This window comes from Adelges cooleyi, unplaced genomic scaffold (genome assembly GCF_023614345.1).
Source record: "Adelges cooleyi isolate 19-005CV unplaced genomic scaffold, UGA_ACOO_1.1 ACOO_flye_CR_arks_rails_tigmint_CR_PRNA_376, whole genome shotgun sequence".
In the NCBI taxonomy this organism is placed as follows: Eukaryota; Metazoa; Arthropoda; class Insecta; order Hemiptera; family Adelgidae; genus Adelges; species Adelges cooleyi.
Genome location: NW_026096053.1, coordinates 7,844,050 through 7,858,078, shown reverse-complemented (window position 1 = coordinate 7,858,078; position 14,029 = coordinate 7,844,050). Strand labels below are relative to the sequence as shown.

General features: G+C 30.5%; 2 protein-coding genes across 5 annotated transcripts in view; one reads left to right on the top strand and one right to left on the bottom strand.

The window, feature by feature from the left end:
* Window positions 1-9,634, bottom strand: part of LOC126840180 (hepatic leukemia factor-like) — a 58,338-nt gene extending 48,704 nt beyond the window's left edge. For all 4 annotated transcript variants that reach the window (XM_050575755.1, XM_050575756.1, XM_050575757.1 and 1 more), the window contains exon 1: window positions 9,094-9,634. In XM_050575755.1, coding sequence (XP_050431712.1) covers window positions 9,094-9,190 — 97 coding nt within the window. In that variant the 5' untranslated portion in view covers window positions 9,191-9,634. The remainder of the gene's footprint in view (window positions 1-9,093) is intronic.
* LOC126840179 (basigin) overlaps window positions 1-14,029 on the top strand; it is a 151,191-nt gene that overhangs the window by 85,835 nt on the left and 51,327 nt on the right. The window lies entirely within an intron of this gene.

Below are 14,029 nucleotides of genomic sequence, written 5' to 3'. Positions count from 1 at the left end.
TTACATTGTGACGTTAAAGATGTTTTCATTGACCGGCACATACTATTAAAATTAGTCGACATGTATAAACAAACCAAAACGTTATGTATGTTGACCACCCTGTTTGTATCTGCTATCTTTTATAAAATAACTGTTAGTCACTCTATTTTTGATAAAACACTAACGTAATACACCGTCATATGACCGTTTTTCCTTTGGGACTAATAAAAAAAATAACGAAGCTAAAAATCGTTTGGCTTAACTTACACGAAAACCACAAATAGTTACCTCGACTTTACCCCTTAGACCCGCGTACTCGTCGTTGCACGAGGGCGGATTACCTGTACACAAGTTCGGTGTGTCACGTTATATACTTTCACTGTGCGGCCGTGTTTCAGGGGCATACAAGAGGAAGCCGGACAACTGGAAGTATTTTGCTTAGGGTCACTGAACGGTTTGTCAACTGTTGGGAAAAAGCGATATTTTATCGGTGCACCACACTGTAAGTATATATTATATTATCATACATCGACACTCGACAGCAGACACCCCATCGAGAAGCCCAACGCACTGGTCTTGTGGTCGCTGTATCGTATATCACACACACACACATACATACAAACTCTGCACAACATAATTCGATGACACCATAATATATTATTTTTGTATTACTTAGGCATATATCATTTGCCGGTGTTGGAATAGTCATTCCGTTTGCCGTCTACAAAATTCCCCAACAATATTTTTATCGCATTTGTCAGGCGTTGAAAATATTGAAACTTCTTGTTGTAGTAGCCAAGTCACTGAATAATTTAAGTCTAGTTACTCGGGACAATGGGTTATGAGAGAAATATTAATTGGTCTATTAATTACAAGAACAAGACTTGTTTTTACACGCGCTTAAGAATCGGACATACCTGGTCGCTCATAAACACTTCTTGAACCGAACGAAGCTAAGCCTTGATCTTGTGTAGAACTGAAGTCAACGTCAAACACCTACAATATTATTAGATTACCGACAGAAGCCACATAACAAACCTTCTAACCTTACCAAATATTTTAATAATGAACCATTAAACATTTTCTCCATTTCTATGAACACCCGGCTGACCCTACGTAGGAATATTAAGATTAAATGTGCCGCGATACGATCGTTTTAGGCTTAACAGCGGTCTTTGGTTAAGATATCGCATATCTTTTAACTTTTACTAATAGGTATAAAAATCTCAAACTATTTTGGAACATTATACGGGATTCGTAGAAACGTTCGTGACGGTTCTATTCGAGAGTTTTTTCTAGATAAGCCGATAACCTCTGGAACGATTAAATGCGTCTGATAAAATATCTTGTCAATAAAAAAGGCGGCTCGACTTCAAAATGTAACAAACAAAATCAAAAACGATTAGATTGTTCTATATGAAAGACTTATTGATTTTACAACTAACCGGTTGGTGAGGTTAGGTCGCGATAAGATAATTGGTAAATAGACATCATATTTAACTTTTATAAGTATTAACGACTTCCCCTACGGATATTTATGAAAAAATCCTTCTGAACTAATCCATATTGATCTCTATATAGACCAACTCGGTAAAGACAACCGATTGTACATTGTTAAGATTTCCCACACAAACAAGAAACAATAAAACATATCAATAAAAAGAGTTACGAGGTCCTGTATAGGGTAGTTCTTAACCCTGACGACATGTATATGTTCAATGAACCAATTGATATGGCACGATTCGACAAATAAGACACGTCCTTTCTGATGAAAATAAACACATATAACGGCGGTATGTTCACATAACAAACGAGTATTATGTATCAAAATCACATTACCTTTTTATTATACGGCTATGATAAATATAACAAATGAAAGAATAGTGTTGGCTATAGTGGAGACTTCAATCATTCAGATTTTTACAAAAAAATCCAGCAAATAGTTTTACAGTGTAATATTCTTAAAACCGTCTTTTTTTTTAAATAGGTGGATGTCTTATTGACTTTTTAAAACAAAATTTCAATATTGAATCGTAAATTACAAATTTTTCATAATATATTTACTTATCATTTATTGATTAAATTTAATTTTTTTTAATTACATATTTATCCAATACGGTCGACAATTGTATTATATTTTTATCATAACTAACGTTTTACATGTAAGCCTATTTTAACTATAAAAAATCTAGTACAGTTGGGTCGAGGCATAGTGGGGACGGAGAGGTCACAAGTCTACATGAATTATTATAACTGGAAGCGATAAAATCAATTTTAAATAAATGCTTCGATGCAAATATGTCGATAGTAGGTTCTAACCAGTACAGTCCAAACCATAATATGTTATAGATCCATTTTAAATTCATCGTTGATCTCATTTGCAGATCTAACTCCCTAAAACTGCTCGAAAAAGTGAAATAAGAAAACATTTCTATCCCTTCTAGGATAGATAACATTATATAATGTTTTTGGTTTGTCAATATTTGTCGGAAGTACTATGTTTATTGTTTAAAGAATATTTCATATAAATTTGGAACTAATTCGAATAATTTTAAGTTATAGAGCATCGTAATTTTAAGTTGAAAAATTTGTAAATTTTGTGAATGTTCTTTTCAATTTTTAAGAGGAGGAGGTGAATTTTTTTAATTTTTGCTTTAATAACGTAACTTTCAAGTACGATTTCCTATTTATAGAGTTGCTACACGAAGAAATCAGTTAAGTGGTTTAAAAAATATCGTCGGTCCAGACACAAAAAAAACACACCATTGTAAAAACTATACCGACTCAGCTCAGCATTGAAGATAAAATACATTGTTTTGAAAATTAAACATAGTCTGCGTAATTTATAAAACCACATAGAACAATTATAAAATTTACAAGTTGTTTATAGTTTTTTTTTATAAATTACGATTAAAATATGATTAAATCGAATTTTTAAAATTTTGTCCGGGTTATTCATATTTTAATTTTAATAAAATACTAGGGCTACTTAATGTCTACAATTATAAAACTAATTGTATATAATTTTATTATTTATGGTTTTGGTAATTATACAGTATACTACTATGTACGTTTCTAATAAACCAGCGGATACAATGTTTATATTAAATAACATTGAAAACAGAAGATGGACAACAGAAACAGTGTTAAGGTACAAACGTAAACAATGTAATTTAGATACTACGTCATGACGATTGTAAAAGTGTTAATACAATGTAATACACAGTGTATATATATATATGACTTCTATATCCATTGTATAGGTTGTCTCATTTGAAATCAATTTAAAAATTCATTCACTATAACAAATGAAAAATCTATTATCTGTATGTGGATTTAAGAATATTGAATACTGATCATAATAAATTAGTAACCCAACCCATTCAATCTATTATCTACAGTTTTGTTATTTTTTCAAGAAGATTTGACAACAGTATTTAAACGCGTATACGATAACATAGGCTACTGTTATATTTGAACGGGTTTAATCTACACGGATGTGTTCGAACACTACTTTTAATATACAATAAATAGAAGCACTATTGGTTATTCATTTGATTTTTATTTTGGTAATCTTCATGCGATTAGTTCCGATCCTGTTGGTGCAATAAAAAGGTAATCGACAAGACGTACGACAATTTCCTATTAGAAATCACGTGATGAATTGTCAAGCATTGCTGCGGGCCTAAGAAGTATCTATAAAATATGTTTAAGTATGACATAAAGTATGTCGCTGATACAGAGATTAATGAGTATGATTTAACGTTTTGATAGCTAACCCGGCGCTTTTGAAACCGGTTACATACATAATCTGGAATGTTTGAGTATTGACTAATTAGTAAACGAAATTTATCTCCATCTTTAAGAAACATTTGACAATTCCTTCAGTTTAAATTTAAAAAAAAAATCTTTTGTTTTTACAATTACTATTTATTTTATAATTGTTTAACAAATAACTGACATACCCTCGATAGTTCACTGCTTAGACGTTAAAAATAGTAATATTTTCCTTTATACTTTGCCAAGTTCACGAAAAGAACAAATCGGTGTTTTTTAATTAGAGAATATTCATGACAACCAAGATTTAAACAGCCTGTTTTAGTTCACAGATTTTTTTTTTAAGCAATCGTTATTTTCATTGCAGCTAGCCGTATACCGGTCGACTACCGGCCAGGTATTATGCTTTAACTTCCATTTGACAATACATAATTACTAGCAGAAAGATTCTTACAATTAATCTAACCAATAATAATTTGTTCTACCACACAAATTGTCTTAAATATTTATGTAAAACTTCGGTCACTATAGGCCATAATAGTAGCTTACCCGTTGGGTGATGACCACAAAATAATGTGGGGGGGAGGGAGGCGAATCTTTAAAAACTTTAATTAGTTACTTAACAAGACAAGAGTGGAACAATAATTATTATTTTAAACTATATTTTTCAAGTAATTTTTTAACTTAGTCATGTTCTTTTTAATAAATACGACGCAGTTAGGTTAAAAAAAAATACTAGGTTCAAGGAGGGGGCATCGTTATAACGTTATAACCGCCCCCCACCGCGCCAGTGGCCCATTATAAACATAAAACTAATGAGGAACCGTTTCAAAGACAATCGGTTAATCGCTTTTACCCTATCGAAACTATAAAAGAAATACCTATGGCTGTGCACTCATAATATTAATATTTAACACAGGACAGTAACTCGGGTTAAACGTTTCAATAATCGAAACGCTAAACGCGACACACAAATGATAAAACTACTCACAATCGAAGGACCATTCACGTCAGTTGCCTATGTTAATTGTTATTACTATTGATTTTATTGTCTTTATAAATAGGTTCTAACGTAAGCGTATCGTGTCGTTGGTTATTCCAAATTCTGCACTAAATTCTGAACATTTCAAGTACAGAATTGTTCTCCTATCTTGAAAATTGGCAAAGTTATATTTGTTTGAATTTATTTTCGGAAAATGGTATTATTGAGAAATGGGTTCATTGCGATTTGGATTCTCACGACAAGAGGTCCATTTCCGCTTCACATATTGTATTGGCATTTGACATGTTACCCAAATGATGAGTAGGTACATTATAAATGTTAAATAATGACTACAGATTAACATACTTATTGACTTTTTTTAACTTTATGTTACTTACATTTTGTAAAGTTTACATTTGTTAACGGTTACCCCTAAATATTATTTTTATATTAAGTCTACGTCAATGTTACAAGGCCGGCCTAACTACTCTATTAATGTTACCTACGTATTATTGATTGGAACAGGTTTAATTAGTATTAATTGTTATAGGTTTCGAAGAAATGTGACACTGCGTTTTTGCACTTAAAAACAGATATTTACATTGCAGTTCTAGTCGGACGGCTCTTAAATTATTTCAGAATGAACGCGGCAGATGAGATGATTTTGTTTTGTTTTGTACACCGCTGACCATACACGAGTAACCGATGGGTAATATTATGTGAGCATGCGATACTCTAAAGGTCACCGGTTAGGTTAGATTTTTTATTTTTCTACTTAGGTCTCACTGGACAGGGTGTCTGGAACGACAAGCCGCTGCACGGATAAACGGAGATGATGTACAATATGAGATAACGATAACATTGCCGGGACCGACTATACGCATTTCTTCGCCTTTGACCCGATTAAACGGAAACAGGCAACAGCCCGGCTATTGTATTGTCCGTCGTCGGTATCAATGATAACCTCAAAACAAAAACACACACACATCTTTACCCATCATATTATATTGTACAAGGTTTAATTAGCGGTAAATGAAAGACGGATAATTTAGGTACTCAAATTATTACAAGTTGTTTAATGTTTTTCATTATGGTATAGTAATATAGTAATGAATATAATCATGAGTCAAATACATTATAGTATGTTATAATTAGCCTATGGCCCCTGCCGTCGCGATTTCGGCGATATGCGCAACATCGTGCAACAAATTCCAGTTTGTATAATACGAGAACGAAAAAAAGCATGTATACATATATATAAGTAAATCGTCCGATTACAAGCATGGCCGAACAATGCGTGGTAACGCTAACAACATAGGAGCCTAAGACGACACTCGGGAACTCGAGAAAAATAATATTTTTTTTTTGTACAGCAAATCTTAAGACCGAACTTCAAAATGATACAGGAAGGAAGCAAAAATTGTCCCCTCTGTTCCTATTGACGTTTATCATAAGAGCTGTCTGACGATGGCTTATTTTAAGAGACAGACATTTCGTCTACCTTTAGCCCTAATACAGACGTTATATTGGAAAACTTGCCGAATAAACTAAATATTATAATGAATAACTATAAAAGGTATTTAAATACTAATCCTACCGTACATCCATTACCCACCTACCACGGGCACACAAGCCGTTGGCATTGGACGCCTATGAAATTACTCTATTTACACATTGTAAAGTAGCAGGTGTAGCAATTAACGTCGATGCCGAGCATAAACAAATAATAGATACACACAATACACGATGATGGATATAAGCGATTTTTAATGTGTTTTCGAGGGAAATTCTGTTTCCAAAATCCGAGGTCAAGATTAGTTGCTATGTTACAATACACGCGATTATTTAGACAAATAATTTAAATTAAGTATTTAATACAAAGTAAAAATTCTGAAGTAAAAAAAAACGTAGTACCCTTAATATAAATATTTATAAAAATACATATTATAAAACAATTTTTTTTTCAGTCGTAGTCCGGTTGTCCGTGATTTTAGATTGTTTATATATATATATATATACACATTTCATCCGTCCGATCAAACTGGTTTTGTTCGCATACATTATTTTTGTATACATAGAAAATGTAATCATATAAATAACATAATAACGACTAAGCGATAGGAAACCATTGCACAATGTTAGGGTACAACACTGTTCATGAGGTAATACAGAATACTATTAAAGATTAAATTGTTTTGCCAGCAAATTCAATGCAAATATTCGTTAACATAATATCTAAATTCTATTTAAACGACGTTGAGTATACAAAAAAAATTATATTTTTTTTACTCTTTATTATGGGTGTTTTTTGTTGTTCTTGAAACGATTTCAACAAATATCGATTATCTTCAATACTTTTTAAAACTATAAATTAATATTTTTACACACAAGATTCAAGTGATGTCACATGGTATGACTGGTATAGTGATCAGTAAAATATATTATTATAATGTTTACTACAACAACAACTCATTAATTGACGAGGTCCCGTGTCACTATTTATAAACATTATCATAAACTAGAAATTTAGGCGTTTTTCGTCACTAACAAAATATGTATATTACGTACGGTATAATGTTAGGATTCGTTTTCAAAGCTGCTAGCCGTTATCGTTTTACAAAAATAACGTATTATTTAATGTTTTTATAACATCAGTATTTAAAAAGTATATATAATATCTCAATAAGATATAATATAATTTACCCGCGCCACGGACGATCCGATTTCAATAGTTGGTACAACCCAGGGGTGGTGGCCCGACAAGGTCACAAGCTAACCGGTTTGTGATACACTCATGTCAAACCGTTGAACCATCCCATTTTTCCATCATTCACTCCCTTGGGCCTTGACTATTACTTTTATTTATTCTTGGTTTTTGATTTCAAGTTTCTTAACACAAACGGTGACCACCTTCAAATATTTGGTATCGGTCTCAAAATGAAAATAAAAATATCACAAGTAGTAATATAATTTAGGAACACCGTACTACTTGTATAAGTATAAAAACGAAGAGGACGTTATACATTCAGTTTTCTAGCGTTCGACAAATCTACCTACGCAGAATGAGTTTTACTGCTCCATAAAAATTTTAGAGCAAAAATACTTATAACTAAAACAAAAGATGACAATATTTTGGAGATAATAAATAGGTAAACGTCCTCTTAAAATAAAATTAACAAGTACTTATGTCCATTTAAAACATTTAATTCGATAATGTTTATAAATTATCACTGCTGGTGTTGGTTTAAGATTCAAAAGTTGATATAAGAATAATTCGTTTTAGAGGGGGTAGGAACTTAAAAATGTATGGAAAATTGAGATCACATTATTTAAAAAACATTATGAAAAAAAAAAAAAATTATAAATTAAACTCAATGGAATATTGGTTCAGTGGTTCACGATAAAATTATCACCCTGTAAAAAACCATACTCACTATAATAAATAATGTTTTTTTCAGATTTTTAAGTTGTTATTAAAATAAGAATGCACGGTAGATATGAATAATTTAGAAGCCTACCTTTTGTCATATTATTTATATTATATCGATACGCTTAGATGAATTGTATTTTAGTGCAGTTTTTCTATAAATAGCGTTTAAATAAAAGCACCATAACATTTTAAATGCTTGCTAAGAAAAAGAAGGATTTATTTTGTACTTATTCATACATATAACAATAATAATACCCTATGTAAGTTGTAATTTATAATATTGTTGTACTACTTTTCCAAGATAATTACACGTTTACATTACAATTACATTATTATGTCGCACTAATATCGAATAATGCTCATGAGCATTACTTAAGTTTAACAATTTGATGCATGTTCAAATGTGCGATATAAAGACAAAAACGTTTGAAATAAAAAGAGGCCGGAATATAACGATAGGAATACCGATGAAGCCTTAATTCTGCGACACGGTATACATACTTGTGATTAGTGTAATATCGATTACACATTTATATACTTTACCATGTAGCCGAAGCCGCCTGATTAAAATAAGCGATCGCGTGTTAGACAAACTGTCATGTGTTGATAAAAATTGATAAAATGAATAACAATAATCTATGATCTTTGTTTCAGAACCGTTTTACATTTTTAGTATAACTGTTGTGAGAAAAAGTTTATAATATTTTCCTCTTTCTGACCATTGATCAGACCAAAGGCTAGGGATTAGGTTTAATCAAGTTCTATTGTTTTGATAAAAAATGTATGAGTGATTTAGGGCCTACATTTTAAGGGGCTTTGACTGGTATAGAGAACAGGAGCGCTGTTTTTTAGTTGTTCGTTAGGGCTTGGTCTTTAAAATGTGGTGAAAATCAATCTGTGATTACATTACATATTATGTACTCACCGAAAAACGGATGAAACGGTTCGTCAAGTATAGACTTCAGTCCCAGATCTATGTCGTCAAACACAGAGTCATCGTGGTTGGTGTGTAACTCACACATAATAAGTTTGATATTCTCTGTGGTGATAGTTGACGTCCAAATCCTTTATAAAACTCAACACACGTGACGGTGCTTAACCCGTCGAGGTCGACATTCAGAGGTTTTCGATTACGGTATGCTATACTGAAAAACGTCTAATTGCACATGCGAAAGTTAAAAATAAAAATTGTAGTATTAACGACGGTTAACCGAGCAAATAGGTAGTTGATAAAGTAATTTTTGTATTATAACGAAAAAAAATGTTGATTTTAAACTATTGGAAATATTAAATAATGTTTTTTGTCGGACGTTTCGAACACGCGGAAAACGCTTTTAGAAGGAAAACTCGAAGAGAAAAAACAAACTTAACAATACTAGAAATAAATAAATACAAAACACTCCGTTATGGGCACATTTACAAACATAAAACACCCGGCACGTGTCGGCAAACAACTGACCGGCTTGCGATGGAGTCGTACTGCGTGATCGCCACCGTGCAGAAGCGATGGGTCTAATATCAGTGTGACGTCACACTAAAATAATTAGACCGGTTTGCCTTTTCCTTGTGTGTGAGAACGGCGCAGACTACACGCTGATATGGTCTATAGTTGACGCTCTCCGTCATTTTAAATATTATCCATCTATAGCTTTTACTGGCAAAAATTCTAGGATAAAATAATACAGAAAAAACTCGTAAAACTAATACTTTCTAAGCTATAAAATGGAGTTAAAACTTAAAAGAGCGGATTCGTTGTTGTAGACTAAATTTTGGTCGACAACATTGTCTGCTTCTTTCGGCTCCGCTTTGGTCATAATTTCATAGGCGCAAATACGGGGGGGCTAGGGTGGGCTTAGCCCCCCAAAGAAATTAGGTTATGCATACAATTTTGAAATACAAAAATATATTTACTTATATATATATTTAAAAAAAATGTCCAGCCTCCCAAGTTAAAAATTGAAATTGCGCCTATGCATAACTTATCCCTGCTCACTTCTATCATTAGTTTTTTATTTCCTCTGCAGCACGTTCTTATTTATTTTCATGCATTGCTGGATATGAAATTTACTTTGTTTTTATTCATAATTCAAATAGTATTTAATAATCATTGGTAAAAAAGATGGGCTATATATTCATTCGCCTTTTAAATTAAAACAGGCCTGAAATGACTTGTTTTATTTTACGAGAATTATTTATTTTGATTCAGCTGTCATGTCACATGGCAGAACCTATGTCGCCCGTTTAACATCCCTCGAGTTTTGTAGAGACGGTAGATTAGAAAATATTTTGTGTAATATTGATCGTAAAGAATAAAGCTATAAATAGAATAACTACACTATTAACCACAAATTTAAACGAAATTCAAGAACGAAAAATATTTACTTAATACTTTTTTTCAATTTTCGATTGGATTTTTCGACCTTGGTAAGTTATTTTTTGTTTGTAAAAATTTTACCAATTCAGTATTTTCAAAGTTTGTTTAAGCAAATAAGCATTGATTTTGTAATTCCAACAGCTATTTTAATTTTGTTTGTTTTTCAAAATTGTTGCATGTGTGCCATATTTATTTCAAAGGAATAAAACCATAATAAGGCGGTTAAAAAAAAGTTACCCCAGCCATTTAAGCCATTCTAACCATATTAAAAATGTGTGAATACCTAATTTTTAATATTATTTGTAAATAATATGTATTAACTATTGCAATTAGCTAGTAATAACATGATAGAATTGGGGTGTGCTTAGGATAATAGATATTAATATGACTTAAGAGTCATATTAATACTTTTAGTACTACGATATGACGAAATGGAGAATATCAGTTTTTCAATCGCCATAATACACCAATAAAATAACAAAATGTTTTAGAAAATAAGGATTATTTTTTGATAAGCACGTTTCCGCCCTAACGAGTAAAATAACTATAAAATAATTTACCAGTTAGGTTAGGTTAACTGGTTTACGACAGTACACCAACAATAATAATAAACGATTATAGTTTTAAAATGTAAATATGTACACACGAAATGCCTAAGCCCTAATATGTCTAATAGCATCATGGTGTTAATAATAATAAACATTACGTTTAACGATGTAAGAAAATAAAATATTTTCGCTTTATTTACTATAGTAAATATATACACTAATAATTATAATGTATAAAAAAGACAACTTTTGCAATAGAATAAATAAACCAAAACTTTAATAATTTAAGAGCCCTACATTTTTTAATACATGTCATGTAGTTTTTTTTGTAGGACTTAATACTTTACAAGAAAATTCAGACAAAAAAGTTCTACAATATAATTTAGATTTAAATTAAGTTTTTTGCTAAAAGTTGCCAACTAGTTTTCAACATTCATCTTAATGAAATTAAATGTTTAAATATTGACACATTATTGTTAGTTGCAAAATGTTTTTAATGAATATAAAAATAACTAAAAATTTGTATATCTTATTTCGACAATTTATTTAGCGTGTCGTAGAAATTATTAACTGTTGTCAATCGTTTATCAGTTATATTGAAAACGGATAATATAGTATAATAGTTCTTACTTATTTGAATTGTTGCCTATCTTAAAAAAGATAATTGCAAGCCGAATTCGAACATATACATATTATGTTCATTTATACATTTAATGATTAACTACAAAAATCATTGTTAATTACAACAAAAATATATTTTATATTATATTATAACATTATACTATTGTATTTTATACTATAATATAATATAAAATAAATTACTATAAAGAAAAGCTTTGTTAGTTTTAAAATAATTGTAAAACGAACTTATAATAGTACATTGCATTCGGTACCAGAATAATTAGTAGACTAATTTAGTTGATATTCGTTTCCAATTTTTGAGCATAAATCTACGGCCCAAAAGGTGGCTTAATATTTAAAACATATCATTATTCAAAAACAAACATTTACATGTTTTTGTCATTCAAAACCGTTTTAAACTTTGAAAAAACATGTTATTCCCCTCTCAATCAAAATAAAAACATACAAATTTTATCCTTCCTGGACCATTACAGCAATGTTTAGAAAAAATTAAGAGGACATGTTTTTCTAAATGTATAGATATCGCTATTCATGTTACATAAGACTGAATACATTTTTAATTTGCGTTGCTAACAAACTTTTATTTTTCCAAACAAGTTGCGGCTTAGATTCTTTACTTTTCTGTTTTCCAAAGGTATAAACACTCCACATCCGTTCATTTCTTGGTAACATCTCATATTTTATTTTTTGGTCAAACAAAATCTTGATTTTCTTCTAATCTGACCCATCTAACATATATCGCCTGTTCATAGCTATTTAGAATTACACATCCGTTGTTGAATTCAAACTAAAAAAACTTACATACAAATAAATGGAAATTACTACAATTGTATAACTCGTACAATTAATGATAAGTGTTTTTGTACAAATGCATTATTGAAATGATAACACCAAAGAAAACGACGTGTATTCTCGATTATAAAAATCGTAATGAAAAGCGCCGCAATCAGTACAATTAACAACATTAGGTCACCTTAATTATTATATTTTATCGGTGTTGAAATGGATGATTTAGTGTATCTATAACTATACAACAGTCACGTACACTACGGCATAGTATACATGTATTTTTTTTAATTTAAAGATTGGATATTTCTGATCGAAATTATGAGATTATTATGTATACAACGAACGTTCAATGTCCGTGTCATCTATCAAAACTAGATTGTACCTTCCTAGTAATACTCTTAGTTTGTAAAAATACCAAGTAGTTTACAATAGCAATCTTATTTACTATATTCATCGTTTAAAATGATCCGTTATCAACACAAAAATATATATTAAACAAATTATTACAAAAAACCATTCGATAAAAGTAGTAATTTTTGACAGTACTTGTTAACTTAACTTGTCATTATTTTGAGCTGTTGGCATTATACGATAAATACACAGACAAAGAAAATTTATAAATATGTGTAACATCTCTGAACGTGAATATAAATTAACTTCAAATTAATTTCACTTATGGAAAATATTTTAGCCGTCATATTATTAATACTAAGTCTTTTCCACGTTGAATTCGAAACTACCTTTTCGTTTTCTCTACTTTATAAATTATAGCTGTTAGTTGCTTTAAATATAACGTGGATATTTCTATAATTTTTTAGTTTTAACTAGCGGCGACGTCATTTCATCATACACTGTAGTTAATTTTTTCACCTTAGAGTTTTGTGCATTAGCATTCCGTATGATTATACGTCAATTTTGTTATTAGTATGTGCTTCGACTATCTAGTAACTATCTAGTAACTAAACAAAAATATCTTATTGGATATTCACGATATGTCATGTTACTCAATATCGCATCATATGATGTATAATAGTGTGTTTTGTCCCAACTCGTTCATTAAAAATGTAGCTACCAATCGCGTTTAAGAACATAAAAAATAAACCGTGTCCGTTTATTATTGTTGAATATTATAATAATTTATTATATTTATATATGTAAAATCCCGCTTTTCTCTACTAGAGAGTACAGTGCAAACGATCAAACTCGTTATGTAAGATAACCCCAAAATAGATAAAAACAATTTATACACACTAACGAGTTGACGTATTGCAACCAAATTTTATTTAAAATGTGGGCAAACTAGTTTAATCTAAAAATGCTATTAAGTATTAATAAAAAGACTTCATTAAACAGTTTCGTTTTTACGATAGATAAATGCACTGTGCAATTAGTAGTCGAAACCGGCAATTAACTTCGGTACATTCAGTGAACACAAAATGTAATACAACATTTGAAAATTTAATATTATTTAATTTTAATTGTCAGGTTTATAATTAAGCAATTTTAGT